This window comes from Abramis brama (assembly GCF_963993115.1).
Source record: "Abramis brama genome assembly, chromosome: 15".
NCBI classification, from domain to species: Eukaryota; Metazoa; Chordata; class Actinopteri; order Cypriniformes; family Leuciscidae; genus Abramis; species Abramis brama.
The window spans coordinates 33,173,598-33,192,937 of NC_139977.1; the positions used below are offsets into that span (position 1 = coordinate 33,173,598).

Here is a 19,340-nt window from a genome sequence, read left to right on the forward strand (position 1 = left end):
AGGGCGTCAGAGAGCAGATCAACTGCACTGCTATTTAACCCTATTATACACTTGTTCAAAATCTTTTCAGTCTCTACTAGAACAGGTTTTCCAGCTTGAATGTTGATTTTCCTCATATTCTCCATTGTTGCAGCTTCTCTCTTCCCAGTCTGTCAGTAACGCTCTGTTCACTTCCTGTCTCTATGAAGCCCCTCCTTCTGAAAAGCACACTGTGCTCTGATTGGTCGGCTGGAGCAGTGTGTTGTGATTGGTCGAGCGCTTCCAGTGTGTTTGGGAAATGTCCCGCCCCTTACCATAACCACCAGTTTAACACACTACTAACTAACTCAACCAGGCCCCGCCCCTTTATTCTGCATATTAATTATTTAAATGAGGAATATTGTGACGTGTTCCCGGAAGAAACTCAAGACTACAATGGAGGTGAGAGACAAGCAATTTGTGAATCTAATATTTGAATAAAGAATTAAAATAATAATATTCAGAATAATTGGGCTAGAAATTCTGACCCATTGCACAATGATAGAGATTTTTAATTGTTAATGACAAACTGAATAACAAAAACGTATAAGAACAAATTGTGATGAATTGTTGGTTTGGTGAAGTGAAAGAGAAGAACTATTTTTATGGTTTGTAGCAGAACCAGTTGCAACAGGAAATGCCTGTTAAAAACGGCTTGTGTCCCAATGTCTGCTTTTCACTTCCGTGTAATAAATAAAAAAAAAAGCAATCAATAGATCAGGACAAACGGATATACATGCATCTTAATTTAGTCCTGTCCTTTTATTAATTATAAATTATTGTAATAATAATAAAAAGTAATTGACAAGATAGGCATTAAATATGGAGGCCAAATCCTGCATAAATAAGTAAATTTGGGAGGGCAAAAAAAGTAAAATAAATACAGGAAAAAATAAATAAAGGGTGAAAGTAACAATTAATTGTATTTGTTTTATCATGTAGTCACTTATTTACTTAAATGTCGTGTATATATATATATATATATATATATATATACTATTATATGATTGTGTGGATTGTCAAATTTATTTGTGCTGTTTGATTCGCGCAAATGAAGAAGCTAATTTTACAAACAAACCCCACGTCACTCCTGTCCTGACGTGATGACGTACGGGAGGGTGTGTACGTACACGGGGGTGGGGCCAGCTGAATACGTCATGACGCAGTGATAACACTGACACCGATCAGCAGCTCTATATCGGAATTTCATTGCTTTAGAGAGACAGAAGAGACAAGCAAGCGCTTTAAATCTTCAGTCCAAGCTTTTCTTTGTTTTCTCCCGTTGGAATACGAGGAGATTTTATACCCGAGCGGTAAATAATGGCGGTTTTGGGAGGCGCGTGCCGGCTGATACAGCGTAAGTGTGTTTATGAATCTAAATACTCACATGACATTCATTCATTGAGATGATTATGTAATCAGAAATGTAATTAATCGTGCAGAATCAGCAGTGTGAGGGCTGAAATTAGCTGTGTTTAAGTCAGCTCTGTTCATGAAGGTTAAAGTGTCTCGATGACTTTCCTCTGGTTTCTTCCTGCAGTTTTTATCCTCTTCACTGAATATTCGCACAGATGTTTTCATTTAATGTTTTTAAAATGAGTGCACGAAGTTTACATGAGCGAATCGTCAACAAAAAGCGGGAGTTAAAGTTTCTGTGGCGTTAAACATCATGTTACACAACACATGCTTTTACAACTTGCGTAACTGCGCCATCAGCGACTCCCAGCGGCCGCGCGGCGCAACAGCAGCGCACGAGACACGTGCAATATTATTATATGATTTTATGAATCATAGCATGCATGCCACGGTGTTATGGTCAGTCTTAAAGAATATAAGAAATATTATATGATAGTACTAATTCTGATATGCTGTTAAAATAATATGTTGAATAATGAATGTACTATTTCAAAATAAAAAATGCAAGAAATAAATTACATAGACAATAGCCTTATAAAACCACATGGAAGAATGCAATATACAGATGTATAATGTGTTAACAGTAAATTAATGCATAATTTATGTATAAAATAAGTTATGTAATTAAATTATTTTTTGCTTAATTGGCATTCAAAGTTATATTGAATTGCTAAATATATATTTGTATTATTTAATTTGATCTATAAAACAATGTTTCACGTGCATTTGTTGTTTAAAAAAAATTATGCAAAAAAAAATAAAATAGGCCTAAATATTATAATAAAATGGTTTAATTTTAAGATGGAAAAATGCGGTTTTACAGATACTAGATACGTGACTTAATCAAGTCTTTTATCAAGTATTTATCAAGTATAATCAAGTATTTTCATATTAGTTATGTATTTATTTATGCTGTTTTGAACCTTGGTAATAAAAAAAAAAAAGTATGATATTTCACACTAAAAAAGACTTAAAGCTGTGTTTATTTTAAATTAACTATAAAATTCATCAAATGAAATACAGACTCGATCATTATGTAGTTTTGATATCATACAGGTTTTTAACGAGGCTTGGGTTTTACAGGTTTTATTTTATGCAAAATGTATATATATATATATATGTATGTATGTGTATATATATATATATATATATATATATATATATATATATATATATATATATATATATATATATATATATAATTATTTTTTATTTATTTATTTTCTATAAATTTGATCTGCAAAACCATGTTCATGTGCATGTGCTCTGGTCATGCTTGTGTTTTGTGACTGATGGTGATGCTGTGTGTGTGTGTGTGTGTGTCAGAGGTCAGATGCAGTCCCTCCGTGAGTCTGTGCACGAGTGTGTTTCTCAGACGACAGTCGACAGCCGCTGCGTTCGCCACTTCACCCACTCCAGAGACTCAAGAGAACAGGTACAATTAAACACTCACTTCCTCCTGTGCGCCTCAAGGCCTGCTGGGAAATCACCTGATCACACTTGCCCAAAAACAAAACTCACACAAACACTAGTTCTGTAGAAAAACATCTATTAAAGGGATACTCCACTTTAAAATGAAAATTCTGTCATCATATACTCTCCCTCATGTTGTTTCAGTCCTGCATGAATGTCTTTCTTCTGCTGAACAGAAAGGAAGATATTTAGAAGAATGTCAGTAACCAGGCAGTTTCTGCTCTCACTGACTTCCATAGTATATATTTTTTCCTACTATGGAAGTCAATTTCAAATCATTGTTATGCAGACGACATACAGCTTAATCTTCCAATAAAACCAGGGCTGCAACAATATATCGAAATATCGCAAATGTATATATCACGATATGCATATCGCAACGGCTTGCAATAACTGCGGCCATGAACAAAAGACGAAGAGAAAATCACTCACTCTCGGCTGAATAACTTTTGTAGCTTTAATAAGAATCAGTATATTTAATTCATACAGTGAAAACTAAGCAGTGTTTTATTTTTACATTTGATTATTCAGTTTCTGTTGTTTAATAACTCTAATATAGGATAACCTGAACCCCTAAACCCTGAGGTTTACACTGATGTTAAAATAACACTTCTTATGCTACAGTAAAACACTGATGTTCACTGTCAGAAGCTGTAGGGATGTTTTCTTGTCACAAAAAGAATGTGAAACACGTATGTAGGTTATATATAATAGATAATTTAAGTTTATTTTACACACACACACACTTATCGAATATTGCATTATTTAATGAGTTCTCGCATATCGCATTTTTCTTCAATATCGTGCAGCCCTAGTGAGCATAACGTGTCTCTCCAGTCTTTGTTTGATTGTTTGTTAAATGTTTGATGGTGGAAAACTTTCTTCCATTAAATGACTCCGAGACTGAAGTGCTCACAAACACCGTAGGCACTCGTGCAAGACATTTAACAATTAAATTTCGAAGAATAAACAAATAAACTCAGCATTTTTCAATTCTATCAAAAATGTTATCCCTTAAAACTAATCTTTGATCACCAAAATTACATATTTAAAAATTTTTTTTTTAAAGTAATGGTTCTATGAATATGCAAATGAGCCCCGCCTCCACTCACTCACTCAGCTCAGAGATCCACTGGTTGACGATCACACGTTGATCTGATTGGTTACAAGGTAGTTTGTGACGTCAGAAACACCAGCGATTTCAAAGCGTGTTTTTGAGACTGTCTTTGATTCACTGCAGTTTTAAGGAGAAAATACTCAGCAATGCTGTCGACTTATGAACTTACACATGGTTTGTCTTAAAGCACATTAAAAACACCACATAGACACATAAACAACATGGATTTTTACCACAGGGGGACTTTAAAGTGGCCTATGGGCTGGACTAACTGCTGTATACGGTTTTATTTTGTGCGAATTTATTGTTGTGTACTTCTGTGATTTGTTTTATTCTGTTACTTGTTTTATTGCTACTTATAATAATAATAACGCTCTGTCGTTATTAAATGCGCTATATATAATCAAACCAAAGTGTATTCAGACTCCTTCAACATTTCTCACATTATCACAGTTTATTCGCTATAGTTTAGAAAACGGTAATAAAATATGAGCAGAACTCAGTTGATATTTGCCTGGTTTTGTCCGTCCTTCTGTTAGACTGTCTCACACATGAATTATGTTGAATATCTGTCAGCTGTTAAATTTAACTACACATTTAGATAATACCAGTTTAGCTCAACCAATCACCAAGCAATGCTTCATTGTGTTCAGTCTGTGTGTAAAAAGAGCATTAGCAATTAAAGAAAACACACTTCAGCAAAACATGATCAGCTCAAAGTGTCCGAATCATTTTTGCTCCCAAATTTTTTATAAATTTTACTGGTATGAAGAATATTTGGGTATAATATGTTACAGTTTACTTTATTCTGCTCTCCTCTCTTACACTAATGAACTATAGTGTCCTGCACACACTATTAAAAAAAGATCAAAAATGATATCTGGTTCCTGGATAATTTTTGGTTTGACTGGAAATAAATTTAACTAAACTAGTTATAACCACGTTAGTTTGCAATATGCCGTTCGCTGGAACTACGGTTTGAGGAAATGCACGGCTGATCGACTCATTTCATCTGCAGAAAACCCAAAACAGGGATTCTGATGTTGAACATGGGCGGCCCGGAGAAACTGGAAGACGTGCACGACTTCCTCTTACGGCTCTTCATGGACACAGACCTCATGAAACTTCCCGTGCAAAAGTAAGAATCTCTGGACCGGAGCGAGTGAAAAACTGTCGTGTCTTTCAGAGCTTCTCAAACGTGTGTGTTCCCCGTGTGTCGCAGTAAACTCGGCCCTTTCATTGCCAAGAGACGCACACCGAAGATCCAGGAGCAGTACAGCAAGATCGGAGGAGGCTCTCCTATCAAAGCCTGGACCAGCATGCAGGGCGAGGGAATGGTCAAACTCCTGGACGAGATGTGTCCGGAGACGGGTGAGAGCGCGGGTTAAACCCGAAACACATGCGGAGATAAATATACCTGGACTCTTACTGTGAAATGAAAATTATCCCATGATTTGCTCACCTTCCCTATGTGTGTATGACTTTCTTCTTTCGCCTTTTCTTGCCTTTGGCTTGCTTAGTTGAGGACATTTAATTTAATATTCAACAATATTATTGATCCGCCTGCATTGACACCATTATATGAGAACTGAACTGAGCTCTGTTTATATATAAATATAAATGAACTAAATTAATAACTTTTTTACATCAAAAACTTTAGTTGGACTGTGACGCTATTTTCTTCTAGAAACAAACTTTATTGGATTATTTTCCAGTTATCTCTGTAAAGCTGCTTTGAAACAATCTTTATTGTAAAAAGCACTACATAAATAAAGGTGACTTGACCTTCAGCCGAACATGATCAGAGTTTTGAAGCTCCATAAAGCACATCCGTCCATCATAAAAGTGATCCATGCGCCTTAATAAAGTCCTTCTGAAACGGCTGTTGCTGGAAGCCAGTGATTATAGTTCATAAAGTTTTAAATATGGATATTTTTGTGCAAGAACGAACCCATGGCTTTGCTTTAGAAGGCCGTTATTAACCCTCTGTAGTCGTGTGGGTTGATTTTATTTTATTGGTAACACTTTACAATAAGGTTCCTTTATTAAACATTAGTAAATGTATTAACTAACATGAACTAACAGTGAGCAATACATTTACTACTGTTTTTGTTAATCTTTGTTAATGTTAGTTAATGAAAATAAAGCTGTTCATTGTTTGTTCATGTTAGTTCACAGTGCATTACCTAATGTTAACAAGATTTTAATAAAGTATTAGTAAATGTTGAAATTAACATTAACAAAGATGAACAAATGCTGTATAAGTGCAGTTCATTATTAGTTAATGTTAACTAATGTAGTTAACTAATGAACCTTATTGTAAAGTGTTACCATTTTATTTAATTTTATATGTTCGGCTGAAAGAGGAAAGTAAATTATGAGATAATTTTCATTTTTGGGTTTCATTTTAAGTCTCACTTAAAAATGTCTGAAGAAAATAAAGATAAAAAAATACGAGTTTATTGTTAAAGTATTCAAATAAATAATTAACAAAATGTATTGAAATAAATAACAGGCATTCAATTTTACATAAAAAAATAAAAAAATGTTAAAAAAGTTAAATTTACATAAAAAAATAAAAAAATACATGTAACAGTTCAGTCGTATAGTCGGTATAAAAAATGTAATACACTCTTAAACATAAAGATTCCGAAATGGAATTTTCACAGCGATTCCATGAACCATTTTTCTTAGTTCTAAGAACATTTTAATAATCTGATAAAGAGAACCTTTAGTGCAGTTGAAGGATTCTGAGGATGCTAAAAGTTCTTAACACCAATAAAGAGCCTTTATTTTCAAGTCTAATAGAAGCGTTTAATAGAAATATTTGTATTATACACAGTATTATTTTTTAACAGAATTAATTGTCTTTATAAATGAAAACACAGCTTCTATTTGTGAGGTCTGTCAAAAATCAACATTCAAATTCTAGCGCTGACGAACTGTGCGTTGAGACAGTCTGATGGTGTCGCGTGTCTTTTGTAACGGATCATAAAATAATCAGAGACAAACAGACAAACTGTCGTCTTTATTGAAAAGAGATGCAGTCAGTGTTTAGTGCTGATAAAGACGAGATAAGAGTGTGTGTGTGAATGATAGATGAACCTCAGAGGAGTGTCTCACACACCCCTGTGACACTCTCACACACACACCTCTCTGATAAACTCATGAATGACTTCAGTGGGACTTCCTAAAGCGCCTCTTTTCATAAGGTTAGCAGTTTTTCATTAACAGACAAGATTTAGTTACGATCCACAGTAACCTGCTCATGAATGTCATCCCAAAACATCATGTGTTCAAGTAAACTAATAAATTACTCTCAATGTACTGTAAAATAACTGTAGAAATAAGGAAAATAAATCAGTCTGGTCATATTAACAATAAAAAATAATAAACAAATAAATAAAATAATAATTCAAAATAAATAAATAAATAAAAGCAGCTGATTATTTAATCTGCTAATTAATCTTCAAAATAATAATAAAACTTAAGCAGGATGTGGAAATGTGCCAGTAACTGTGTTATGATTTGGTTCTGAGCATGAAATATGAAATATTTATAACAAAATGCTTGAATTTCCAAAGCATGTGTTGAATTAAACAAACAAATGAATGAACAAATAATATTTACTCTCAATTTATAGTAAAATATTGAAATAGTATAATAATAATAATACAATAAAAAATCAGCTAATATCAACAAAAGAGACAAAAAAAAGAATTGTGCAAAACATGATTATTATCGTTAACTAAAACTATTAAAACATTTCTGTTAATTGAATTAAAGCTGAAATTAAATAATGTATAAAGATTAAATGAAAACAAGAAATACTGCTTTGGCAAAAAAAAACCTGGAATAAAATTAACTGGAAATAAATAACTAAATCTATCTAAAACTTAAATGAAAACTAAATAGCAATATTTCAAAAATAATAATAATAATAATAAAATGACAAAGCAGTGAAATTACTAAAAATTAAACTAAAATTAGTATGAAAAATAAAAATATTATTTCAAAATATAAATAAAACTGGTGCAAAATAAAAGTAAATTATAATAGAATAAAAACTGCAGAATAAACTAAGCAACTATCAATCAAGTAAATCGATTTTTGTTTTACAAAAAGTAAAAAAAACAACAACATTAACCTTGAATGAATCTGACGAACTAAAGATGTAGTATAAGCTGAAATGTGCCTTTGATAATTGATGTATGTGATGAAATGTGCCTTTGATAATCCGTGTTAATCATCTGTCTCTGTGTGTTTGTGCAGCTCCACACAAGTTTTACATCGGTTTCCGGTACGTGAATCCTCTGACTGAGGACGCCATCGAACAGATGGAGAAGGACGGAGTGGAGAGAGCCGTGGCCTTTACACAATACCCACAATACAGCTGTTCTACCACAGGTGGCGCTCGCACACACCACTGTTCTACCCCTCAAAAGCCTTTAACAGAGTTAGGGCTAGATTTACTGAACACGGCAAATTAGCAATCCCATAAAAGCACCGATGGGAGTGGAAAGATCTCCGACTGAAATACTGACAATGCGCAAATTAAAGGTGCAGTAAGCGATTTCTGAGAAACTCTGTTGAAAGTGGATCGGACCGAGCAGCACATCACACTTGTAGCCAATCAGCAGTAGGGGGCGTGTCCACTCATGATGAGGGAGGAGAGAAAGAGCCAATCAGCAGGAGGGGGCGTGTCCACTCATGATGAGGGAGGAGAGAAAGAGCCAATCAGCAGTAGGGAGCGTGTCCACTCATGATGAGGGAGGAGAGAAAGAGCCAATCAGCAGGAGGGGGCGTGTCCACTCATGATGAGGGAGGAGAGAAAGAGCCAATCAGCAGTAGGGAGCGTGTCCACTCATGATGGGGAGGAGAGAGAGAGCTAATCAGAAGGAGGGGGCGTGTCCACTCATGATGAGGGAGGAGAGATAGAGCCAATCAGCTGTAGGGGGTGTGTCCACTCATGATGGGGAGGAGAGAGAGCTAATCAGAAGGAGGGGGCGTGTCCACTCATGATGAGGGAGGAGAGAAAGAGCCAATCAGCTGTAGGGGGTGTGTCCACTCATGATGGGGAGGAGAGAGAGCTAATCAGAAGGAGGGGGCGTGTCCACTCATGATGAGGGAGGAGAGAAAGAGCCAATCAGCTGTAGGGGGTGTGTCCACTCATGATGGGGAGGAGAGAGAAAGCTAATCAGAAGGAGGGGGCGTGTCCACTCATGATGAGGGAGGAAAGTAAGAGCCAATCAGCTGTAGGGGGTGTGTCCACTCATGATGGGGAGGAGAGAGAGCTAATCAGAAGGAGGGGGCGTGTCCATCATGATGAGGGAGGAGAGAAAGAGCCAATCAGCTGTAGGGGGTGTGTCCACTCATGATGGGGAGGAGAGAGAGCTAATCAGAAGGAGGGGGCGTGTCCACTCATGATGAGGGAAGAGAGAAAGAGCCAATCAGCTGTAGGGGGTGTGTCCACTCACGATGGGGAGGAGAGAGAGCTAATCAGAAGGAGGGGGCGTGTCCACTCATGATGAGGGAGGAGAGAAAGAGCCAATCAGCTGTAGGGGGCGTGTCCACTCATGATGAGGGAGGAGAGAAAGTGCCAATCAGCTGTAGGGGGCGTGTCCACTCATGATGAGGGAGGAGAGAAAGTGCCAATCAGCTGTAGGGGGCGTGTCCACTCGTGATCAGTGAGCAAGAGGGAGATTTGAAGAAAGACTGTAGAAAGAGAGATGGCTGAGAGACATTACAAATGAGAAAAGCTCAGAGGAATGTACCAGTAAAAAGCTCTGCAAAGTTCCAAAGCACAAAGTCCCTCCAGCGGGAGTTCTTCTGTATATCAGTGTCAGTGTTTCTGAACTCCTGAAACGCCTCCATTGTAGTCTTGAGTTTCTTCCGGGAACGAACACGTCACAGTATTCCTCATTATAATAATTCATATGCAGAATAAAGGGGCGGGGCCTGGTTGAGTTAGTTAGTAGTGTGTTAAACTGGTGGTTCTGGTAAGGGGCGGGACATTTCCCAAACACTCAAAGCGCTCGACCAATCACAACACACTGCTCCAGCCGACCAATCAGAGCACAGTGTGCTTTTCAGACGGAGGGGCTTCATAGAGACAGGAAGTGAACAGAGCGTTACTGACAGACTGGGAAGAGAGGAGATTAAACAATGGAGAATATGAGGAGAATAATCAACATTCAAGCTGGAAAACCTGTTCTAGTAGAGACTAAAAACACAATCAAGACTTTGTAAAAGGGCATAATGGCCTCTTTAAATACTCTCCTCCCATAAATTTTGCATCTGAAAAAGAAATTTCGTTTAGGCCGCAAAATATCTGTCCATTGCTAATTTTTCACTGCGTGTCTTTAGTAAATCCTAGTAGTTTTTAACGCCTGAAGAGCGTTTGCTCTGGCTCAAGCCGTTAGTAAATCTGGCCCTTAGGGTTTGTAATTGCTACATGTTTTTGTAAAATCATTTTTCTGATGCATCTGAAGTGTAATCTGTGAATGTGTGTGTGATCAGGCAGCAGTCTGAACGCTATATACAGATACTACAGTAACCGCGCCGACAGGCCAAAGATGCGCTGGAGTGTGATTGACAGGTGGCCGACACACCCTCTGCTGATTGAGGTAACACATGATCACACTGTTAAACCATCTTTTTTGAGTTTAATAAACTAAATTTACTGTGTTTATCCAGTTGATTTGTCCAATACATTTTTATATATATATATATATATATATATATATATATATATATATATATTGTAATAATATTAATAAATATTAATATTAATAAACTTTTGAAGATGCTTTGAGGTGCACATTTGCCTGATTCAATAATGTTATTTTATTAATCATTTATAATTCATCTGAATACACTCTTGCTGGTTGTTTGCTGCTCTTTCCCTGTCATCATCATTATTACGTCACGTCTCTTGCTGCAATTAAAGATGATTTCTGTGTTTTCTTTCAGTGTTTTGCTGATCATATTCGTAACGAGCTGGAGAAGTTTCCTCCAGAGAAGAGAGACGATGTGGTGATTCTGTTCTCGGCTCACTCTCTGCCGCTCTCAGTGAGTCACACACAACGTCTGATGCACTGGTGTGTTGTCTCCAGTCAAAAGTAATCAAGTTTGTGTGTGTGTGTGTGTTTAGGTGGTGAACAGGGGCGACCCGTACCCGCAGGAGGTTGGCGCTACAGTTCAGAGGGTGATGGAGCGATTAGGCCACTGTAACCCGTACAGGCTCGTCTGGCAGTCAAAGGTCACGATCACTTCATAAAGCCACATCAATAACTGTGTTTCCATCCAAAAGTGCGAATTTAACATTTGTGAATAAAGCAGCGTTTCCACCCCTTGTGATCAAGAAAACAAAATCGTCACTTCCTGGGAAATTGGTGCAAAATATCAATAATAAACTGTACGTTTCTTCAATCGGGCTGTTTTTCCCTCCATCATAAACGAGTGTGTCTCAGAGCGTCAGACGAAACACAATAAACACTGTCATGTTCTCTTGCGTTCGGATGCTGGTGTGTGTGAACACACTCATGTGAGACGCTTCTGGAGGGAATTAACCCAAATCATTCTGATCACACACTTTGACTTTCAGAAACACCAAACCAACATTTGAGATGCTGCGACGCCATTGGTCCGCTGGCTACTCCAGTTATCCAATCACAGCCTCTCATGAGTTACTTGTTTCGCATCGAGGGATTTATTCATCAAACGTTTCCATTGTAGTTTATGTGCATGTTTTCTTTAGCCGATAAAAATTGTATCCACTTCAATTGAGCACATACGTTTTTATGAGCAATTTTAGGATCTATGCGTTTCTATCCAGGTTTTATTTTATTTTTTAATGCGATATCCCAAAATCCGCATATAAGTAGGTGGCTGGAAACATAACTGATTGAATTGGCTTTTCTGCATCTCATCTCAGAAACAGAAAAAAAATTCAAAATGAAAAAAACACACATCCAGATGTAATTTAACTCATGATTGATTGTAAAGAGTAATTTTTTTGTATTATTTTGTGCGATCTGTACTTTACTCTAGTGCAAGTGAAACTTTTTTCTTTCTTTTTTTCACTCAAGTATGTTTTTGGCAGTTACGTGAAAATATAAGTTTCAGATACTTTTAACTGAGTAAAGTTTTCACTTTCTGTTAAGTGTATTATTTGAGGACTTTGGTGTTTCTTCTTGTAATGGTTCTGAAACTGTAGTTTGAGACCAGCTGATAAACAGAGGCATCTAGTGCTCATCAGCTTTAACTGCACTGCAGTATTGAAGCCCTTTCTGCCACATCTCGCTTTGGGAAATCTTAATTATGACACACTACTATTCTGACCTTTTATGCTATAATCATGACATGAGTTGAAATTGAGATAAAGTCAAAATTGAGATTGAAGTCTGTCTTTTTAAATCATAATTTCTTCTTACGGTGTTATAATTTCGACTTGGGTATGTCAGAATTTTACTTTTATGTCATAATTATGATTTACAAAAACATGATTTTTTTTTTCCTTATGTGTTGTAAATGGACTCCCATAGCTGAGCGTGTGATGGTGAATTGTGTCCCTGCTGGGCTCCTGTAGGTGGGGCCGATGCCGTGGCTGGGGCCGCAGACTGATGATGTCATCAAGGGCCTGTGTGAGCGCGGGAAGAAGAATCTCCTGCTGGTTCCCATCGCTTTCACCAGCGACCACATCGAAACACTGCACGAACTCGACATCGAGTACTCGCAGATCCTCGGAGAAGAGGTGTGTGTGTGTGTGTGTGGATAATGTTATTTATACTTTCATTATAATCTTATTATTATTGTAAAAAAATTATATTTATATTATGTTCATCATTGTTATATTAATTATAGTAATACTATTTATATTGTTATTAATAGTAATAGTTATATAAACATTTAAAGTAATATGATTTTATACTTCCATAATAGTATTTATATAATAATATGTATAATATATTATGTATATCATTATTGTTATTATCTATATATATATATATATATATATATATATATATATATATATATATATATATATATATATATATATATATATACACACACTTTACTATATATTATAAGAAATAATTTTCATTACTTGAAATAAAATAAACATTAACTGAAATAAAATAAAATAAACTTAAACTTGTTTTATTTCAGCTAGTTGCCAAGGCAAAAGTTTGTTGAATTACTTTAAACTAAAAATTAAACTTTAAAATTAAATTGAAAACAAAAAAATATAAAAATAAAATTAATTCAAAGCATTAACAACCTATTACAGAATAGCAATGAATCAAATGGTAACATAAAAGCATAAGATAATTGTCCATCAAAAATTGACTTTTTCTGTCATTTTCATTCAAAAGTCTCTGTTTATGTACATGGACAGTAATGCAAATGTAATGTTGTAAGCAGATTGAATATTGTACACAGTATTATTGAATATTGTAAGCAGTGTTATTGGCTTAAATGTTGACGTGTGTGTGTGTTTTCAGTGTGGAGTGGAGAACATCAGACGAGCAGAATCTCTCAATGGAAATCCTCTGTTCTTCAGGGTAAGAGAGTCTCTACAGCAGCAATAACATCATCATTTATGTAGTGCCCCCTATGTGGTGCCCCCTATGTAGTGCCGCCTATGTGGTGCCGCCTATGTAGTGCCGCCTATGTAGTGCCCCCTATGTAGTGCCGCCTATGTGGTGCCCCCTATGTAGTGCCGCCTATGTAGTGCCGCCTATGCGGTGCCCCCTATGTAGTACCGCCTATGTGGTGCCCCCTATGTGGTGCAGCCTATGCAGTGCCCCCTATGTAGTGCCGCCTATGCGGTGCCCCCTATGTAGTACCGCCTATGTGGTGCCCCCTATGTGGTGCAGCCTATGCAGTGCCCCCTATGTAGTGCCGCCTATGCGGTGCCCCCATGTAGTGGTGCCCCCTATGTAGTGCAGCCTATGTGGTGCCCCCTATGTAGTGCAGCCTATGCGGTGCAGCCTATGCAGTGCAGCCTATGTGGTGCCCCCTATGTAGTGGTGCCCCCTATGTAGTGGTGCCCCCTATGTAGTGGTGCCCCCTATGTAGTAGTGCCCCCATGCAGTGCAGCCTATGCGGTGCCCCCTATGTAGTGGTGCCCCCTATGTAGTGCAGCCTATGTAGTGCCCCCTATGTAGTGCCCCCATGCGGTGCAGCCTATGCGGTGCCGCCTGTGTGGTGCCCCCTATGTAGTGGTGCCCCCTATGTAGTGGTGCCCCCTATGTAGGGCCCCCTATGTAGTGCAGCCTATGTGGTGCCCCCTATGTAGTGGTGCCCCCTATGCAGTGCAGCCTATGCAGTGCCGCCTATGCGGTGCCCCCTATGCGGTGCCGCCTATGTGGTGCCCCCTATGCAGTGGTCTCACTAGGTTTCGTCACAGAACAAGCATGTCACACTCGTGTCTCTGGTTCTCTCAGGCATTGGCTGATCTGGTTCAGGCTCATCTGAAGTCCAACGAGTCGTGTTCCCGTCAGCTGACCCTCCGCTGTCCGCTGTGTGTGAACCCCACCTGTGGTCAGACCAAGGCCTTCTTCGCCAGCCAGAAACCCTGACCTCTGACCTCTCACCAGGACCGGCGTGGCTCGAGGTTAGCTTGAACACGGAGAGAGGCGTGTGTCCATTTCCCACTGTGACGAATAAACATGCAAACGTCTCCGGCATCCGTTCCACCGTTTGATTTCAGCGGAAACCTCTTCGCCTTTTTGTTTTTCTTACTATGTCTTTCCGTCCAGTTTTTTTCCTTGCATGTGATCATTTCTTCCCTTAAACAACTAAATGCAGTCCAAAAAAAAAAGCAAAACAAAACATGGTGCTAAAAGTGTGTGTCGCGCATGTGTGCATCAGATCGGCTGAAGAGGAAGAGTTCATTCACTCGTGTGCTTTAAACCTGTGTGATTGTGTTTCTTCTGTGGAGATGTTGAGCTGGAAACACCATTAAAGCATCATGTGACTGAATGTAGTTGAATATAGTGCTCAAGTCATATCTCATGATAAATAATCAGAAAAATCAATGAAACATTAATATAAAGAATCTAAAAAACCAAAAAAATGTGCGTGTGTTCTTTGAGTATCATATTTGATACGTCAGGCTTTTATAGCTATTTATATACAGTATAAGATAAGATGATATTGAAATGCTTTGTTTTATGATCAAATCTCTGTAGTTTTAAAATATTTGATGCAATGTAATACAAGGATGTTTGAGAGATGAACATATTTGATACTTTTCTATTAAATTATGTCTGGATAATCTGCTTTAGTCCAGTTTAAATATTACTAAAAATATTAAAGTTATGCTTATGTTTACTTGATAAAAATCTGTAAAGGTGGATGTTTGTACAGTTACACTAAAAGGAATAAAAAAACTACTAAAAACTTCTAAAACAACCTCATGATTGCGTGCGACAGGTTTTGATCATGTTGAGGCCTTTGGTTATTAATTATGATACAGTAGGCTTTATAGGGCGAGGAATGAAGTCATATGGGTTTGATGACTGAACTCTTCCTGTGATAAAATCCCCAGCGCATCTGAAACCTCAGTCTCTGACCTTTGACCCATGTGGTCCCCCTCTCACTCTGACCTTTGACCCATGTGGTCCCCCTCTCACTCTGACCCTTGACCCATGTGGTCCCCCTCTCACTCTGACCCTTGACCCATGCGGTCCCCCTCTCACTCTGACCCTTGACCCATGCGGTCCCCCTCTCACTCTGACCCTTGACCCATGCGGTCCCCCTCTCACTCTGACCCTTGACCCATGCGGTCCCCCTCTCACTCTGACCCTTGACCCATGCGGTCCCCCTCTCACTCTGACCTTTGACCCATGCGGTCCCCCTCTCACTCTGACCCTTGACCCATGCGGTCCCCCTCTCACTCTGACCCTTGACCCATGTGGTCCCCTCTCACTCTGACCCTTGACCCCTCGGTCCCCTCACTCTGACTTTTGACCCCTCGGTCCCCCTCTCACTCTGACCTTTGACCCCTCGTGTCCCCTCTCACTCTGACCTTTGACCCCTCGCGTCCCCTCTCACTCTGACCTTTGACCCCTCGGTCCTCTCACTCTGACCTTTGACCCCCTCGGGTCCCCTCTCACTCTGACCTTTGACCCCTCGGTCCCCTCACTCTGACTTTTGACCCCTCGGTCCCCCTCTCACTCTGACCTTTGACCCCTCGCGTCCCCTCTCACTCTGACCTTTGACCCCTCGGTCCCCTCACTCTGACCTTTGACCCCTCGGTCTCCCTCTCACTCGTACCTAGGCTTCATAACGCCTCTGATATCTCGTGCCTTCACGCATCCGTCAGCCTCTCTTTAACGCAGTGTGGTGTTTTAGACAGACGTTGTGGATGATCAGATTAGAAAGCGCTTCAGTTTGTGTGTTTAAACGTCTTTAGCTTCTTTTCCCGTCACATGATGTGAGTTTGAGTGTGAGCGTGAGTTTGAGTGTGAGCGTAAGCGTAAGCGTGTTTGTGTGTGTGTGTGAGAGTGAGCATGTGTGAGCGTGAGCGTGTGTGAGTGTGTGTGATTGTGAGGTGTAAGTGTGAGCGTGTGTGTGATTGTGAGGTGTAAGTGTGAGTGTGTGAGTTTGAGTGTGAGTGTGTGTGTGAGCGTGAGTTTGAGTGTGAGCGTAAGCGTGTGTGTGTGTGTGTGTGATTGTGAGGTGTGTGTGAGTGTGTGTGTGAGCGTGAGTTTGAGTGTGAGCGTAAGCGTGTGTGTGTGTGTGTGTGTGTGAGTGTGTGTGTGAGTTTGAGTGTGAGCGTAAGCGTGTGTGTGTGTGTGTGTGTGTGTGTGTGTGTGTGTGATGCTCTGGGGCCACTGGATCCTCCTGGTAATTGAAAAGTGTAACTGCAGCGGCTCTGTGACCTCTAATTGAGAGAGAGCATTGATTTCTGCAGAGAGAGAGAGAGAGAAACAGGGCGATGATGGAGCAGAAAGGAGAAATGAACCAGTGAGTGATTCTGTAGGGGAGAGACTGATCAGATGAGCGATTGGAAAGGACAGATGTGGGGAGAGAGAGAGAGATGAACGAGAAATCACTTTTCTTCTCCATGGACCTTTTTTCCATCTTACAATCTCTGTGTTTTGCTCGTTCTCCTCATGTGCTGGCTCCAAAAGTCTGAGAGATATTAATTTTAATTTATTTTCATGACAAATTATATTATCATCATCCAAAATTAGAGTAAAAATGTACATCAGTTGAAAATGTACTTATTTATTATTATTATTATTTGAGATGATCCAAAGAACGTCTTAAACAATGAAATGAGTCAGTTCAGAGTCACATGATCATTAATTAGTTTCCATGACGTTTCTTTGTGTGAATGTTTAATAATCCTGAAACTCCGCTGTTCTCTGGATTTCTCTTGTTTCTGCTTCTCTTGTTTCATATGGTGTGTGTGTGTGTGTGTGTATATATATATACAGTCTATATGTCACATAACACACAATATATAAATATATATATATATATACACACACATACATATATTATGTTATGTAAACACAAACTTTTATGTTAGATGCGATTAATCGTGATTGATCGATTTGACAGCACTAATATTTATATATATATATTCGTATATATATATTGATTTTTCTCGATTACTCGTACCTTCCACCAGATTTTATTCTGGGTTCAGCTGCAGAAACGCACAAAAATGTCTCGCTGCTGTTTGACGCTTTATTTCACCCAAAAAAAATCAAAAGTAAAAAAAAAAGAAAATTACATTTTACATAGAGTGAAATTTATTAGGTTGAGGTTCATTAAAATATTTTGTATTGTGATGTTATTATCATGACAGTAAAGCACTCGAATTCTTTTAACTCTTATGGGGAATAAAATCTCATTCTTATTGCTGTAATGAAGACATGATTTATTATTCAGTCAGGATGCTTCATATTAGTATTTGTTATATATTTGTATGTGTAGTTTGATTATCATGAAAGCAATGTCACAATGCAAAATATGCTTAATTTCTTCATTTTTCCTCAGTGAAATGTAACCTAGAATTATTTTTATTAAAAAAATGTTCATGGTAAGAATTGCATCATATGTGAGCGTCAGAGGTCCTTGACTTGATTTACGTGATCTGTATTTTGTGTGTATGTTTGAACTTTTTAAACCTGTAGTTACACTGAAGGCAGAGATGAATGAATCGTGTACATATGGTCTGAGATTTACATCTGTGTTTATTGGAAATAAATGTATTTGTTGCAAATGTATCAGTTTCAAAGTGTCTTTTGTTATGGAAACCAGGGTTTATGCTTCAACTAAAAACCATTACAAAAAAAAAAAAACATTTTCCTTACTTGAAATAAAACAAACGTTAACTGAAAATAAATTTTCACATTCTGCTCAACTATAAAATAACTAAAACTAAACTATACCAAAAAAAAGTGAAATTAGACAATATAAACAAAAACTAATTCAAAATATTTTAAAAACTATAAGAGTGTCTCAATGATATTTTAATAACACTGAACTCTATTGACTATAGGCATTTCTAACTTTTAAAGTTGCTCTAATCCTGCGTTAACATTGTGTCAGAATTACCAGAATTACAAGAGTTGGAGGTTATTAAAATGCCAAATACATTCATGTGTAAAATCATTATTGTTGACGGCAGAATACCTAAGATTGCTTATTAATTCACCTCTGCAAAATACTGACCAGAAAGTGCATCATGTAATAATATTTGCGGTTTTTAATGGTCAGGTGGGAAAAATTGGTTTTCCAATGTGTAATTATAGGTTTACATGAGATGAATGTTTTTATGGTCATAAACTGATGAATGCAACAGAAAAAATAGTTTTGCTGGGTTTTATTCCTCCTGGCATTTCACTGAACGCCATGCTTTTTCCCTCTGTGCTGGTGTTTGGATGGATTATTGTGGCGAAGTGGCCTTTTCCAGCTCTGTTTTCAGCATCAGACAGTCGATGGCAGCTGTCAGCGTTTACTTTGACTGGCGTCTGTCTCTCACAACATGTGTGGACGATCTCTTAATGTCACACCTTATCTCTCGGCTCTTATCCTCCTCACAAGTAATGAAAAGCCAAATGCCACCTGATAAGACGGGAACACGAGCGCCTGTTGCCCCAGAGCCTTGACGGAGAGAAGGAACAGACTGAGAGAAAGATGTTTGACAGGAATCACACCAACATAAGCCACTTACCAGAGAAAAGCTGAGAGTTTCATGCATTTGATAAAGAAGTGCTTGGTGATACAATGCAAATAAAAAAGTATTAAACATTGTTTATATTGACATGACAAACATTCAATGTGTGTT

The 19,340-nt window shown here is 38.1% G+C and overlaps 1 protein-coding gene across 1 annotated transcript; it reads left to right on the top strand.

Moving 5' to 3' along the window:
* The first annotated feature begins 1,148 nt into the window (after nt 1-1,148).
* fech (ferrochelatase) lies at nt 1,149-18,274 on the top strand. Its single transcript, XM_084137319.1, has 11 exons — nt 1,149-1,375; nt 2,761-2,869; nt 5,043-5,162; nt 5,247-5,395; nt 8,297-8,431; nt 10,544-10,650; nt 10,997-11,095; nt 11,178-11,285; nt 12,615-12,779; nt 13,531-13,590; nt 14,476-18,274. The coding sequence occupies exons 1-11, from the start codon at nt 1,339-1,341 to the stop codon at nt 14,608-14,610; spliced, it is 1,224 nt and encodes a 407-aa protein (XP_083993445.1). The 5' UTR covers nt 1,149-1,338; the 3' UTR covers nt 14,611-18,274.
* Nucleotides 18,275-19,340: the final 1,066 nt, after the last annotated feature.

Excerpts from the sequence above, each read along its gene's own strand:
- fech (XM_084137319.1), top strand. The coding sequence starts at position 1,339 with ATGGCGGTTTTGGGAGGCGCGTGCCGGCTGATACAGC. Across the intron at positions 8,432-10,543 it reads ATACAGCTGTTCTACCACAG|GCAGCAGTCTGAACGCTATA; the intron begins GTGGCGCTCGCA and ends GTGTGTGATCAG. Across the intron at positions 11,096-11,177 it reads CTCACTCTCTGCCGCTCTCA|GTGGTGAACAGGGGCGACCC; the intron begins GTGAGTCACACA and ends GTGTGTGTTTAG.